We start from the raw sequence: 16,679 nt of genomic DNA, 5'->3' as shown, positions 1-16,679 counted from the left end.
CCTTGCTGTCTGTTTAGTGTGCACTCAAACATAAAAGTAACTGATACTTTGTCTGTTTTATTTTTCTTGCGTCATCTTGATTAACAGCACATTCTCAAACAATTAGATTATGAGCTCGAGGTTTCTTAGCGTTTTTTTTTTCTTTCTTATTTTTTTTCATCTTGAAGTGAACTAAATGTTCGTTAATAATTTATTTGTTAATCAATTACTGTATTAGCAATGCGCTGCCGGACGAAAACATTCAAGGCTACAACAGGACCTCTGTAATAACAGGGTGTTACTCTACCAGCTTAGAAACTATGAAATGCGAGCAGGTGCATTGTGGGTTCTGCCAATATCCCCATATGGAGAGATGCCATTATGAATACACAAAAGATGTAGTTATCAACTGCTTTTCTCAATAATTCAAGTTTAAACGAAGGAAATCATGACCGTGACAGTGTTTGGATATTAGCATAGATTTATGCGATTTCATTTCTCCGTTATCTCCTTAGGTTTGGTTTTGATTGAGAAGAAGTATTAAGCACTCAAACGGTGTATGACAACATTTCCAAACACCTCGAAGTTCGTCAAAAATACGCCGCTGCGCGTCTCAACGTAACGGTTGTTCCTAAAACGAGGAATGGGGAATGGTGAATGGGGCATGGGGCATGGGGCATGGGGCATGGGGCATGGGGCATGGGGCATGGGGAATGGGAAATTCAAATTTTTTTTACATTAACTTTTTATAATGTGGAATAAATTTTTTCAGCGGCTATTATCGATATCCAAGTTTTATTTTTTGCAACGTTCTGCGCCAGAATAAAAGGAAATGATAATGGGAGAAGTCACCCTGCCTTGTTTCTTTATTTCACTACCTGAAGCTATGTTTGTTATTGGCCGGCTGGTCGGTCCGTTTAGTGAAAAACTGTGACCGACGTCTTGAAAATGCTGCCCTCGCCCTGCGGCCTCGGGCAGCATTTTCAAGCCTGAGGTCACAGTTTTTCACTATACGGACCTTTTCTTCCTGCAGTGAAATGACTTACAGGTGGGTTTGTTTACGCAACTTTGTCATTTAATCGGCTTACTCGGCGTCTACAGAACAGATTTTTTTCAAAGTACTTTATGTTAGTTGAATTTAGTACACCAGTTAAGTTCTCCAAAATTGTTTTTCCGGTGTGAAATTTCGTGCAAAGTTTGAAGTACTTTGTATTACGTACAAAAACAATTTCTGTCAGTCGTTGCGAATCACTCGAAATAAGAGTTTTTCGACCGCAAATTGAGTAGCACATAGCGAGGGAATCCGTTAAGTATATTCCACAGAAATTGTCTCAAATATACAGCAAGGATCAGAGAGGTAAACTCGACGGAAATAATTTTTTACCAGCCGGCCAATAACAAATATAGCTTCAGGTAGTGAAATAAAGAAACAAGGCAGGGTGACTTCTCTCATTATCATATCCTTAAATTCTGGTGCAGAACGTTGCAAAAAATAAAACGTGGATTTTGATAATAGCCACACAAAAAAATTCAATTTCTTATTTTCAATTTCCCATTCCCCATTCCCCATTCCCCATTCCTCATTATCCATTTTTCATTTTCCATTCCCCATTCCCCATTCCCCATTCCTCATTATCCATTTTCCATTCCCCATTCCCCATTCCCCATTCCCCATTCTCCATTCCCCATTCTCCATTCTCCATTCTCCATTCCCCATTCCCCATTCCCCATTCCCCATTCCCCATTCCCCATTCCCCATTCCCCATTCCCCATTCCCCATTCCCCATTCCCCATTCCCCATTCCCCATTCCCCATTCCCCATTCCCCATTCCCCATTCCCCATTCCCCATTCCCCATTCCCCATTCCCCATTCCCCATTCCCCATTCCCCATTCCCCATTCCCCATTCCCCATTCCCCATTCCCCATTCCCCATTCCCCATTCCCCATTCCCCATTCCCCATTCCCCATTCCCCATTCCCCATTCCCCATTCCCCATTCCCCATTCCCCATTCCCCATTCCCCATTCCCCATTCCCCATTCCCCATTCCCCATTCCCCATTCCCCATTCCCCATTCCCCATTCCCCATTCCCCATTCCCCATTCCCCATTCCCCATTCCCCATTCCCCATTCCCCATTCCCCATTCCTCATTTTCCATTCCCCCATTTTAGTAACATCCTAAACGTCACTCTCTTCTCGGTGTTTGGAAATGTGGTCAAACACGGTCTTTCGTGCTTGATATATTACTTGAAACATTTCAAGAGTAAAATGAACTTCACAGAACTGAATCCGTCAACGTCAACAACAAGTCTACCAGAAAAAAAGCCATAACCTTAACATGTCAACAACGCACTCACAATTCCCGACCATGCAACAAGCAAATTTTTTACTACTTATCAACCGAGAGTGAGCTCTTTACGGGAAAATCTCAAACCGAGACCTTGCCGTATTGACCGAGCGATAGCGAGGTCAATACGGCAAGGCCGAGGTTTGAGATTTTCCCCTAAAGACCGAACGTTCGAGATTAATAAGTTGCTTATTATATGGCTTTTTGCTTTGGTTTTGCGGGCCGTAATCGGCCCGTGGGCGTTATGGGAGACTAATGCCCTACAATTGGGCAATCAGAGTGCGCGTTATATCGGCTACAAACACAAGCCATATAATAATGATATATATTAAATTCTAACTGGTGCTTAGGAGAGGGTCTATTTGTTTTTTCGAAACCGCAGACCGCTTTCAATTTCTCCTAAAACCTAAACTACCCTACTATAGTAGGACGACTATCATCATAAACAAATTCTTTACGCTGTGTTAGCTCAATTTAACAAATTGACGTCAGTTTTTCCTCTTATTGATGATAAATTGCGTCATAACATTGTCAAGGTGGCTGTGGAACCACAAGCCGCCGGCGAGTGGTTCCGCATGCAGTAGACTTTGACAATTATGACGAAATTCATCATCATTAAGAGGACAGACGCATAAAAAACTGACGTCAATTTGTTTTTTGCAATAAGATCCCAAAATGGTCAAATGCCGGGAATAAATGAGGGGAAAAGACGCCGTAAAACAAAGATAAGTAAATTTTTTTCAAAATGACGCGAACATTGTCGATAGCTTTTAATTTCTCGCTTTTTTATTGGCTACTTTGAAAAGTCCATAAAATCCCATTGGTTTAAAAGTTGACAGTTTGACAGCTGAGAGTTGAACTTGAAAGCTTGCATAAATTAAAATTTTGTCCGCCTGTACTCTTATTGATGATAAAAATGAGCCAATCAGCGCGCAAGAAATTAGACAGTTATTGTAAAATATACACTGATTACATGGTTCTTTTTAATTGACTGAAACGGGACAGTAGGTAAACAACACAAACAATGCCCCTGTCCCTAAGAACAAAAGAGCAGATTAACAAGAACGAATCAAAATAGAGGTTTTAAAGAGATGCAAGGCAACTGAATGGGAAGTCCGAGCATGGATGAAGTTTTGGCTCGGCACGGATGCGGAAAAGTCAATCGTTAACACATCAAAATTTACCCTTGCCGAAACTTCTTTTTGGTAGCTATAGGCGCACCATCTTCAAATAAACTGTGCAAAACTTTTTCCATCGTGCAAGTGGGCATTAACTCCTATGGCCTTTAAAATACGGTCCAAGGAGGAGCGCTACCTACCAAGTTTCTGTAGCGTAACGCTAAATTATTTAAATTTTGTTTACATCCATCGTTCGCCATCGGGCATTGTGACAGATGGGGTGTCATTTTAGTAGCCGTTGTCCTGGTGGAGAGAAGCGCGCTGCTGTACATGGCGAGGTTAAAGTAGAGATGGACTGTCCGTTTATATAGGTTCGACTGAGGATATATTAGGCCGGGTTTTATCCTCCGTCGTCTGCTGCATCGTACCACAAGTAACTAAATTTGACACGGAATATGAATTTTCACTGAACACTTCCAACTTACCAACAAAAATTCAACGTCAAGCGAATGGGAAAATATTTGGTAAACTTTCTCGGTAGCAAAGCCCATGTAATCGAAACGGCCGAACTCAGTGTAAATATTCATGTGTGTTCTTATGTTATACAAATTAATATCCTCTACGTAGAGAGATTAGCATCTACAGGACAGATTTCGCTTCCACATCGAAACGAGTTCCTGTAATTAGGATCTTGAACTGTACTAAACAATATTTTGAAGCTCTTTGTACATTTAAGGCGGAAACACTTTTCTTTTTCTCTTTCGTTCGTCGCAATCCAGGTTAGTGTTTCTTGTAACGTAAAATACTAAATTTATTGTCTCACCTGAGCTTTTCCTGGAATAGCTCATCGCTACTGGCAGTTAATTCTTCTTATCAAATGGCACTGACTTCTTCCGAAGTGAGTACTTGACAGAATTTGCTGATTCCGTTGAGGTTTTTCTTAGCCGATTTTTCATCAACTTTATATGTTTTACCTCGCACTTCTCGCCAAAAGTGTTGGTACTGATTTTCAATAACACTTAACACCTTTTTTAAACATATCAAAACCTTTTTAGTCAATTTATGATAAATAGAGGACTTTCAGTTTGCTGCCAAAAATGAGATTGTCATCACCTCGAGATCGTGCAAGAGAAATGTCTAAGTTTGAAAAGAGGAAAGAGAGACCAAAAAAAAAAAATATATATATATATATATATATATACACCAGCTAATTGACCCATTTTTTGCCCATTTCTAGTCCAACCTTTTATCTCTATTCAAACAAGATAAACTTTCAGATGGACAGCTGCCATACACCTATTCAGGTTGTCATAGAAACATCGAGGAGGTCCTGTAAGACGACACAACTTTGCGGACCATTTTAGGGAAAATAGAAAAAGTTAACTTTGATTTTCTTGTTTGTTAGAAAACTATCATTTAGTAATTTAATTTACGGCAACTTTTTTTTTCCAAGAGAAGACCAACAATGACCAGAATGTAAGCCGTAAGGTACTTTTTTTCACTGATATTGATTTTAAAAAGAAAGCAGGTGGTAGTTTGCAAATAAATCCCACAAAAAGGAACTAACAAAGCATTTAAACCAGATCGATCTACATTTTAAAAGATTAACATAATTATCTTTGGCATAGACGGCAGAGTTGTAAAAACGCCAGCTGCTTTTTTCTCAAGTTCCAGCTAAGAAATGAAACAAACCGAGGAACCCCTCCACTCATCGTTTATCGCTAATGCTGTGTTCAACGCCTTCTCGTCCTACACCGCCATCATGTTGAACAGTATTTCAATCTACGCGATAAGGAGAACTTCAGCGTTACCAAAGCCTTTGAAAACATTGCTTCTTAGTCTTGCTGTTTCTGATCTGGGTGTTAGTTTACTTGTTCAACCTTTTTTCATTGCTCAGCTGGTCAAGTTGTTGCTGAGAAATACGACTCTCCCTTATTCTACACTCACAGCGTTTTCTTTCCTTCAATGTGTATTTTTTACGCTTCGTTCTTTGGTTTTGTGGCCATTATTACGGACAGATTCTTGTCTATTCACCTTCATCTAAGATATATATCAGGAACTTGTGACTCACAAGCGAGTTGTTGCTGTGGTGATCTCAATATGGATCTTCAGTGCAGTTTTATCAATAAGCCAGTTGTGCTTTCAGCCCAGGCGAAAAGAAATGCAAATTGACTCGCAAATCAACTAGCGCGCACTCAAACCTTTTTCTGTCATAATAAATGAATAATCGTAAACCGTCAAGAGTAATCAGCAATCAATAGCCCTTATGCATGATGACATCAGACTAGCAAATTTTACCACCAAGCCTCGCTTTTGACATGCAAAGTACAAATTTTTACGTGGACAAATTCCCAAAGCAGCAAGGATGAAAAGAATACCCCCGTGGAAACAACACGAAGGTACCTGAGGTTTGAGAAAATTTCTCGCAAACGAGCTTTGGTGGTGAATTTTGAGTGTGTGACGTAATCATGCATGAGACCTATGGCTTTGGTTTTGGTTTTGGTTTTACTACAGTTTGAGACTGGCTAAGTCGACACTCAATTGAAAACAACTCTATGAAAGCTAGAAAAATTAAGGATTCACACTGCTTGTGATATTTGAAAATTATCTATGGCTCGTGCCATTTGGAGAGAATTTTTAGATGTCACTCGTACAAGCGTAAATCCTTAATTAATAGAATGTGTGCATTGTCACGCAATCAAAAATAAAATCAAAAACCATTCAGTGGATAAAGTCAAGAAATTGTGATATTATAGAAGAAAAAGAAGACAGTTCTCCAAGTTCAAGGTGTGCGCGTTGTCCTAAAGTTGAGATATTCGTCGAAATGTTCCCCGCAAAATTATAGAGCTTAGTCCTCCAATATGGCGGCCGGAAAATAGTGTAAACATCTGGAACTTACGTTGGCTATCTAGGCAACTGATTATATCTGAACCGAACCAAAAAAACTTACACAAGCACTTTTCCTAATACTTCAACTCCTAAAATGGCTAAAAATCACGAGATAAGTGTATATTATTCGACAAACGCGTTCTTAGCTTCATGTCACGCATCGCCATAACTCCGAAATTCAAAATGCGCCGGTTTCCAAACGAAGGACGCTATTGAGCTGGAAAGTTGTAAACAGATATAAATGAGGATGGGGATAAAACCTTTAGGGGCTCTTTGGTTTAGGATTTGAGAATTTGATGACGTCACGTGAGCACACTCTATTGCACTCACATTCATACGATCACCTAGACATACAGATCTGATTCCTAACATAATCCCTCTTAGGCATCAGTTAGTCCTTGCATATCAATCCCGGTTTAATCTTGATCGTAGATCCCCTAGGGTCAAACAGAGTGAGATCCGAGTACGAAAATGAACTCCCGGTCTCAGGAATCCCTGGGAGAGTATAGAAATACCTAGTCCTGTGACGCAGATTTTACTCACGTGAACAATCCAAGCGACTTTATACGCATTTTCATACTGCCCCGAAAACATCCATCCAACGCGCGTGAAAAAATTATCCACGATAGGTGTGGAAACCGGACGGCTGAACATAACTTGAGAGGGACTACCTTGAGAACATAAGGCCTAAACGGGAGATTAAATCTCTTACCCCTCTTCTTCTCTTGGTTTCATTTTGCATTGGAAAGGTTATTTCTAGAGTGCTGAAGAAGGCGGGTTTGGCCAACCAAAAAATAGTACAACTTTTAAAAAAATAATCCCACGTTATATCGATCTCTCAATGCTTGCTTTTGTATTCTTCATTTTCTATGATAAGCCGATCAGATCACTATTGATCTAACGTTATACTAGCAGGATCATCGTCCGCGGTTGCCTGCGCTTTAAATTTACACCTCGTAGTCGTTGGAATAAAGCATCTATTTCGCTTTTTCTCGCTCTTTAATTCTGCAATCACAGAGTAGAATTTGTGGAAGTAAAATGTTGTCAATAGATTTATGCCGAGTATTTTGAATTTAGCATTATTAAACATAAACGTCACTTTTAATATACAAGATGCGAAGGATGTATTCTAGCTGGCCGTAGCCAGGGAAAAATTATGACTGAAAAGCAATGTTCATGAAAAAATCATGAACGAGACAATGAAAATTAAAAATTATTACTGAGACAATGTCCATGGTTAAATTCTTTTCCTATATATTAGTTTAGGGGGCTTGAAATGACTATAAAAAACAAACGAGAAAAAGAAAAAATGACTGAGGCAATTGCCTCGGTTTGCCAGTTATCAGCTACGACCCTGCATGTGTACAAGTTATCTGCATTAACTTGGTGATCACGTGGTAACAACAAAAAACCCTCAAAATGGCTCGGTATAATCATTATTGCTATCTCTGAGCTATGATTCTAACAAAAGAATAGGATGTAGTCTTATTATCTGATATTTACATCAAAGAACTGTCCCCCAAAAAAGTTTGTTTCTTTAGAAACGGTTTATCAACCATCGAGAAAAAGAGAGTGAAAAAACAACAGAAAATTATCAACCGCATCTCGGTACCGATCAACCCCATCTTTTTTTTTTTTTTTTTTTTAATAAATAGATTCAGCGTCTGGTGGTCTTGGCGGTGAAAATTTATCGTTGTCCTTAAAGGACATCATAATTGGCCTTCTTCATAGGATCAACCCCATCTTGGTACGTGAGTTTACATTTACTTACACGTTACTTGCCTGACTTCCTGCACGTCACTGATAGCCCTGGTGAGTTCTTTTCTACCGATACGAAAAGTTGTAAAGACAGTAATTTGCTCTCATGCGGAAAAATGAAACTTGCATCCCGGGTGAAAACACTGTTTTAATTAGATTGTTAAAATCATAACAGTTCAGTTCAAAGTTTTCAAATTCAGACTCTTTTATTAACGTCATTTTCCTATTGAAGCGACGTCAACAAACTTCATTTCTAAAAATTGAAATCAGAGATGCAAACAATACTGAAATTGTTATGTAAATTATAATTGTAATATCAGAACAGATGTTTTTTAATTCTAAATATTACTTTTGAAACACTTATTAACAGATTCAGATTAGGGAAAATTTTCGCTGTGTTTCATCGCTGGCTGTTCTTTTCTAAAGTCTTGAATACGTGATGAGCGAATATGCCAAATCTGCCGATTCGCTCAATGCATCGTACATCGTGAATTGCGTATTAAACGCTTTTTTAACCTACACCGCCATCATGTTGAACATTTTAACGATCTACGGGATAAGAAAAACTTCTTCGTTACCAAAGCCTTTAAAAACATTGCTCCTGAGTCTTGCCGTTTCTGATCTTGGTATTGGTTTACTGGTTCAACCTTTCTACATCACACTGATGATCAAGCAGCTACAGAAAAACACTGAAAACAACAGCTTTTATGTCACGAGCATCGCTTTTGAAACAATAACGGTCATATTTGGTTATTCTTCGTTCTTTACTGTTGTGGCCATAAGTGTAGACAGATTCTTGGCTATTCATCTTCATCTCAGATATCAGGAACTTGTAACTCACAAGCGTGTTGTTGTTGTGGTGATTTCAATTTGGGTGTTAAGCATCTTTCTCTCGTCAATTGGATTGTGGATCACAGACACCAATTTGCCAAAGTTAAACATGGCTATAAGTATTATATTGGGTCTTTGTTTCATTTCTACAACTATTATTTATTGCATAATTTATGTTACTGTGCGACGCCACACAGACCTCATTCAAGCCCTACAAGTACAACAAATGGCAGAGGGTGGCGAAATGGCAAATGTTGTCGCGAGGCATATAAAAACTGCCGTCAGCACATTCTATGTTTACGTCGTGTTTCTGGTGTGCTACGTGCCCGACTATTGCACTTCTGTAGTGCTTATGGTGCCAGATTCAAGTGAATCTCAATTCACAGATCATTTGTTACTATACACACTGACTCTGATGTTTCTTAATTCCTCTCTGAATCCTGTTATTTACTGCTGGAAGATGAAACACATTCGACAGTCAATCATTGCCATATTACTAAATATATTTCCAAATCGACACTGAACACGCACCAGGGCAGTAACAACGACAAGTGTAATTTGTACTATTTGTACAAAATTTGAGTTTCGTCCGCTGCCGTCACTATGACGTCACAAGCGCAGAGACGTTTGATAGTTGTAGTAAAGAGTTCGCAAAGACTTCTGGACAGTAATTGAAATCGTGGAAAAATAAAAAAAAAGTTGGTTATGTTGGATGCGAGAAAAAAAGTAAACTTTCGCAGTTTCCGAAAGGTCTTGTTCAGTCCTCAATCTTTAGAGTACCCTATCTTTGTATCCTGTTATTGAATTAGGTCTAACAAGCAAGCTAAGCAAAAGAAAAGAACTACTAAAATTTAGAGTGCGTTCTCTTGAGGTGATCTAGATCAGGTTCAGTGATCCAAGATCACTCAGATCATGGTGCATCAAAGGAACCGATGAATCCACTCTGGTCATGGATTCATCGGTTCCTTTGATGCACCATGATCCGAGTGATCTTGGATCACTCATCGTGATCCAGATCACCTCAAAGGAACGCACCCTTAGGATAGGCAATCACAAACTAAGGATTGAAACTGGTAGATATGATCAAATTCTATGGGTTAATAGACTCTGCCATATTCGTGAGTCTAATCACATTGAAGATGAATTACACCTTCTTATATATTGCATTAAATACTCTATTCTAATAAGATATGAATCATCTAGAAATTAAAAAACATCGTTCGACTTTTAAACAATTATCTCCGTCACAAGCCATTGGCGAACTTGTGACTTCTACAAATCATTATGCTAATATTCAATTAACAAAATTCGTTTCATCTTGCTTTGACTGAAACGCACTATATTCTTCTTTCAAATCAAACCGATGTAACTTGATTGCTATATCATAACCTTATTACTTGTTCACGATAATCATGACTGTTTTAGTTTTACTTTACAAAAGCTTTTGCAACACTGTATGTATTTATGGTCATGCAAATAAAGCTAATAGTAGTAGTAGTAGTAGTAGTAGTAGTAGTAGTAGTAGTAGTAGTAGTAGTAGTAGTAGTAGTAGTAGTAGTAGTTGTTGTTGTTATTGTTTTGGAATGCCAAGCGATTCAGAAAACCATTTTGTTTTTGTCGTTGTTCAGATCTTGAGAATCCCATAAAATCGTTATTTCTCGGCACACAAAAAATTGTCAATGGTAATTTTAAATTTTATGCACTTTATAAAGTACTCCGAAGCTCGGAAAATTCGCTATTTCCACAACCTAAACAATTTTTGGATTCACTTGGCATTTTCAAACAAAGACAGTGTAATAATTAAATGATTTCTTTTCTCACGTTCTAGTCACTCGTATCAGCCATGACAGCGGTTATCAATGGCCGAATTTATACTAGAGACGAATTATCCGTCTAGACGGATTGTCTGTCAGACGGATAATTCGTCTAAGTATAAATCCGAAGACGAATTTTGACGCGGAATATTTTGTCTACATATACGTTACGCGTTGCGCGTGTTACACGACTGGTGTTTTGCTGTTGAGCCGAGTGGAAGCTTGGCGAGAGATCAAAAACAACATGGCGGCACTCGTAGCGTTGACCTTAACTGTTCAACTGTAAACTCTTTGACTTCCATCTCTCTTGCCTGAAATTCCTTCTTAAATGCTTTTTGAATTTCTTCAAATATCTGTACATCTGAGTACTTCTTCAGTACCAAACGTTCCAGTACTGTAGCCCACCCAACCTGTAACCACTTCCTCTGTATTGTGGATCAAATATAACTTCCGCGAAGAGGTCCGTGTCTTGATCTGTCCAAGTCAACTTTGTTTTCCTTTCTTTTTCGATGAAACAGTTGCTGCACTGGACGCCATCTTGAAATAGGCATCCCAGGAAATCGTGCGAAAATATAGAAACCAGTCCCTCTCATGTGGAAACTTCGTCAAAAGACCGTCTACGTTTCCGTCTAGATATAAATTTAGAAACGGATCATTCGTCTGAGACGATTTATCCGTCTGTTAGCACCTCTTGAAGACGTGCTAACAGACCAATCAGCCTTAGACGAATTTTGCTCCATAACTCGTCTTCGTACCGAATTTATACTTAGACGAATTAAGAGCAGCTTCGCCTAAATATCAACTAGACTTGGAAATAGCGAAAAAATCGAATTTCTTCAAACTCGCCCATAATGAAGCCCTACGGGCACTAGTTACAAAAATATCGTTTTAAGTTCGATAAATCAAAAATTATTTTTTTCCGCAATTTTTTCGTTTCGATGCCCCAAATCGGCCAAAATCCATCGAAAATGAGCGGCATATTCAGAGGCTCGTAAACTCAAAAGCAAAAATCTTCATTACAAACTGATTGCACGTCGTATTTGTACTTCCTTTCTTGTCTATTTAGAGCTAAATAGATCGTGATTTGATTAGAACTTAAATATTTGACGAATTTTTTAAGTTAACGACCCGAGACAGCTTTACAAGAGGTCTACATTTAGCCTATTTTCAAATGCTAAAAAGGCGTTCTGGTACACGGCTTTTCCCGAAATGACTAGTTTGGTCTGAAAGAGCATTGTTTCTTCTTCAAATTACTGAAATAAAATTTTTGGGTAAATAAAATCGTGAGCGCTGAGATAGCGAACCAAATGCAGCACTTCGTCCTGAAAACGTGACCTTTGACCCAAGCGTAACGAAACCAATTACTGCAAGAAAACCCGAAAGAAAAGCAAACGTTCCGTTATTTTGAAACAATTTCTAGTGATATCTCTCCGAAACCATGATTGCAAGAAGCTATTTCCAGATATGAAATCTTGCAGGGTCAAAGACGGAGCTAAAGGGCGCATTTTGACACAATAACTTTGTTTGCCGAGAATTGAATTGCAGTCAATTCCAGTGAAATTTGCAAACTTGACGTATGTTAGCCGATACTTACCTGAATATTTATATTAATAGAAGAGTCGTCTTCTTGGATTAACCTTCAAAAGAGGCTGGACCCAGATTTGGAAAGCTCTAAAAGAAGAAATGTTTAATATTCCGTGACCTACCCGATGCTATAGATTCCATGCACATGCCAACCGCATGTTTGTCGTAAAACCAACTGAACTCCACTGACAGTTTCCATGGGCAACCCCAAAATAAACAATCCCCAAAAATGTAAAGTGAAATTGGCTGTCTTCATGAACAGTTAAAAGCTAGAGTCAAGTTCTATTGCCTTTAAAAAGTGCTTGATTTTATTTGTTTGCGTCGACTTTGTTCACTACTCTCACGTTCGAAAGCCGCGAATCGGTCACGCCAAAACACCCCTGCGAAATAAATTCCCAGTAGTCCGGGAATTCCTAGGAATTCCTAGGAATTCTTAGGAATTCCAAGTTATTCCAAGACATGCAAATTATGCTTTATCCAAGACCTTGGAATTTCTGGGAATATTTGGGAATAGTGGAAGTATGACTGGGAATTATTGGGAATTCCTAGGAACTCCTGTTATTTCCCAGACTGTTTTAAAAAATGTGTTTGGAATATCTAGGAATTTTTGGGAACAGCTAAAACACATGAAATATTGTATTTGAAATTTCTATAAATTTCCCAAAATGTCAAAATTAAAGATGAACTCAGTGCATGAATCAGTTTCTGTGAATTAGTAAAAATCAACAGGATCATTTCCCTGGAGTTCCATACCTTTTTATTGTTGTCAAGCTCCAAGGTAATTATTTCCAAACAAATGTTACTACATTAATTCCAGTTTAAGTCTGACAACTCAACATAAAACTATAGCACTCATAACATTGCTTTTTAGATCCAACCTGATTTGTTAGTGTATATGTGCCTGTATGGACCCTTAAATCAAACACCCAGAGTTTAACTGATAGAAAAACGGATGCTCTCAGATTTGATAAATAGATTAAGCAAAAAATTCCTGTCAGCATAAATGTATACATATTATTTACAATTTCAATAAAACCAAAAGTATATATATGCATGTATATATTTAATATAATTGTAGATTCACACACATACCCATCACAGCTCACTGTTGAACAATTTTTGACTTGATCCTTTATGACTTTAGGAAAAAGAGGAAGACATCTCTCACAGATGTCAGAAATGAAAAGCTCACAGTTTCCACACACTTGCTGTACATTTGTAAAACTGTACTGTGACATTCTCTGGACAAATTACCCATAGTTTCATTAAAACAAGGATATCTTTAGCAGCCTCTCATTGTCATACAATGTCTTGAAATTAAGGCCAGAATAGCCATACAGGTATATTCTTTGGCAGAAAATGTTTTTTTCTTGTGAACAATTAGTTTCACTTTCATTAGGGGAGTCCAGTGAATGGCCGTCAGTGTCAGAGTTCTCAATTTCTTCAGAGGAGTCAGAACTAGAAACTTCAACATCATTATCTGAATCACTGTCTGTGGACAAATCTGAATTGTTGTGTGTATTACATCAATTGGTATTTCTGTAGTCTTTTCAGGTACAGTGTATAGGCAACTCAATTTCATCAAATGCTTCTGTGAAGCTTCAATTCTTGCATAAAGGTTGACTCCATAGTCCATCAAAGTCATCCACAACATTTCTGCCAACAGCCATCTCACTCAGGTGAGCCGAAAACTCTGAGGTGTTCTGTTCATGGTGCTGGAAATGATCTCCAGGAAAAAGTGATGCAAGAGAGGGAGAAGACATCAACTGGCCTGGGAAGACTGCTTTAAGCAATTTATGTGGTCAAATCTTGTAGATTTTGGTATGGGTATAGTGGGATCATCAATATGTTTCTTGTATTTCCTTGTCCTCGCGGTCACTTTAATTCATGACACAACAAAATCAAAAGAATAAAAAAGATTATGAGTCAGTGGGAAACAAATAAATAACTGACATAAATAAATGACAAATAAAAAAAAAACCTACATCTTGATGTATTGGAAAGACTATAGATCTCATATAATGTTAATCCTTATAAATAATTCAAAGGGGAAAAATGATAAGCATTGCAAATTTCTACTTGCTGCATTGTGCTGACTGGGTGTTGAAACACGTGGGCTCTCAAAATCGATTTGGTGGACTTACAACAAGCTTAAGCTTATTTCGCAGAATTTATCTCATTTTCTCAGGTCGATCTGAAACATTTTAGGTGAATTTCGGCTTTTGGGGTTTTTAAAGAGCACACAATGCATTGCTTAGTTTGATTTATTTAGAATTATAGCTTATAATAACAGAAAATCCCTATAAAATTGGATTCCTTACCTTTGCAGTGAACTTGATTTAAGTGCCTCACAATCCTTTGTTATCTTGACAACCGTTGGGAACAGATCAACTAGTTAAAGTATGTTCTATTTTCCTCGATTTCTTCGTAAAAAGTCTGTGTAGTTTTTTCCTTTTGAAGCAAGACTCATCTTTCAAAAGACCACCGAAACAGCGTGGAAAGGGAAGCAGACTTACCATCGAAAGCGACTGATCTGGCAACCTCGTTGCCAGTCTCTCTCTCCTTCTTCTCCAGTTCCCATTCTCTCCTCAACTGATCAACTGAACCAATCACAGCACGCGAATTTTCACGTGACTATTCTCGTGACTGAACGGGGCAAAGATTGCGTTAGTCATTCTCTTTTGGCGCCCATCTTTGAATTCAGCGTTAACGGTTGTGCCTATTAGTAGATTTCACTTCCAAAATTATATCAAAATGGTTTTTGCTGCGGTCCTGTGACTAGAAGAAAACAACGTGAGTGTCATTAACGAGAAACGTGTTATTCTTGGCGAAGATTTGGAGCTAAAAGAAAGTCTTACTGTGGATGTTTCAACGGGGAAAAATTCAAAGGGCAGATTAGCTGTATACAAAATTATTTGGTGAGTAATCGAATTCAAGTAACCCTATATTATACAAAGTAACTTCTTTTATTTAGACAAAAGCTTTTGAATGAACTTTGTCATCACGAATCATACACGAGTGGGTCACTCAGTCATGGCATGAAATGAATTCTGGCTAAAGCAAAGTTGAAACAATTTAGGCTGCCCAGAGGGCATGCCTAAACAATTTGATTTGCGAATAACAAGTCGTTTCTCTCGCCACACTTGTTCAAACGAAACAAATATAGCAGTTCTCGCTGATCCCAGTCAAAGTTCTTGACAAAAACTCCAACGAGGCAGCCACAGTCTGCATGAGTTTGATATGTCTCCTGTGTGTTTCAGCCTGACTGTATGGCAATCTGTGTTGATCTTCAATTTTTGTCCATCCGTATATTCTTTCGCGTTTACTCTATTATTTAAATGTTCCTTTAATGTTTTAAGTGTCTTTTTTAATATTTCTAATGTCTAAATTTGGCTAAAAACCGTGATATATATCCTCCAATTCGAGAGTTGTTGATACACTTATAGAAGAAGGAAAACCTTGATTTAGTCTACTGTAAGCTCAAGATTTATGTAACATATTTATCAATAGTATACAAGCACCTTCACAATTATTAAGTCTTCTCTTTTAACATTTCAACCAGCTTACAGTCAGGCCTTAATTAGCTGCATGTATTAAACTGTGAGCACATAAATATTTGGATCTCAGTCTTACAGTACCTCATAACTATCGCAGTGTAATGTATTTTTTAAAATTTTGTTTTAGGTGTCATACAACAAAGATGAAGATGAAGAGGCTAGCTACAGAATCAACAGAAATAACTGAACAGCAGCTAAGTTTGCCCAAACTCAGCCTTTTTTTAATTTTAAGGAATGTCTCAGTTTTGTTCTTATCATTGATTCCTTACAATCATGAAAATCCAGATATGTTCCACACAATAACAATAATTTAAGGTAAAATCTTGTGTATGGAAAATTGTTGGATTTGTAAATTAAAAAGTAAGTAAATTATCTGAAAAAGTTCTCTTTTTATCAAACATGTAAAAGTTTGACCTTCATATCTGTTTTCAGTTTTATCTTTGATTCTTGATGTAATGAAAAAGAAACAGGATGATTATTCTTATGTTTAAATTCATGAGAGCCAATGTAATAAACCATTCATTTAAAACCTGTTTGATGTGATGTCAGTGACTTTATTTGTTATTTTAATGCTGGGCATTTATCATCAAAATTTTGTCTGGCCTACAAATGATACAAAATTCCCAGTTTTTCTCAGATTTTCCCAAAAATTCCAACCTATTCTCAAAAAATCCTACAAATTCCAGGTTATTCTCAGAAATTCCTAAGAATTTTTGGGAATTTTAAGGAATTTTCAAGGTGAGTATATTTCAGTTGGAATTCCTAGGAATTCCTAGGAATTCCAAGTCAGCTCTATGTAAAC

The 16,679-nt window shown here is 37.8% G+C and overlaps 1 protein-coding gene and 2 long non-coding RNA genes across 3 annotated transcripts; 2 read left to right on the top strand and 1 right to left on the bottom strand.

Moving 5' to 3' along the window:
• The first annotated feature begins 8,456 nt into the window (after positions 1–8,456).
• LOC149112742 (adenosine receptor A3-like) lies at positions 8,457–10,417 on the top strand. Its single transcript, XM_089290684.1, has one exon. The coding sequence runs from the start codon at positions 8,531–8,533 to the stop codon at positions 9,443–9,445; it is 915 nt and encodes a 304-aa protein (XP_089146810.1). The 5' UTR covers positions 8,457–8,530; the 3' UTR covers positions 9,446–10,417.
• A 2,643-nt stretch (positions 10,418–13,060) lies between these two features.
• On the bottom strand, positions 13,061–14,780 carry LOC149112741 (uncharacterized). Its single transcript, XR_016207556.1, has 2 exons — positions 14,642–14,780; positions 13,061–14,198 (listed from the first exon to the last, which is right to left on the bottom strand). It is a non-coding gene; the product is annotated as an uncharacterized LOC149112741 (long non-coding RNA).
• Positions 14,781–14,925: 145 nt separating this feature from the next.
• On the top strand, positions 14,926–16,410 carry LOC149112740 (uncharacterized). The gene is made up of 2 exons (XR_016207557.1): positions 14,926–15,238; positions 16,005–16,410. It is a non-coding gene; the product is annotated as an uncharacterized LOC149112740 (long non-coding RNA).
• Positions 16,411–16,679: the final 269 nt, after the last annotated feature.

This window comes from Orbicella faveolata, unplaced genomic scaffold (genome assembly GCF_042242905.1).
Source record: "Orbicella faveolata isolate gen_17 unplaced genomic scaffold, um_ofav_v1 contig_2, whole genome shotgun sequence".
Classification (NCBI taxonomy): Eukaryota; Metazoa; Cnidaria; class Anthozoa; order Scleractinia; family Merulinidae; genus Orbicella; species Orbicella faveolata.
Note: the sequence above shows the minus strand (reverse complement) of the source record. Positions and strands in the feature narration are given on the sequence as shown.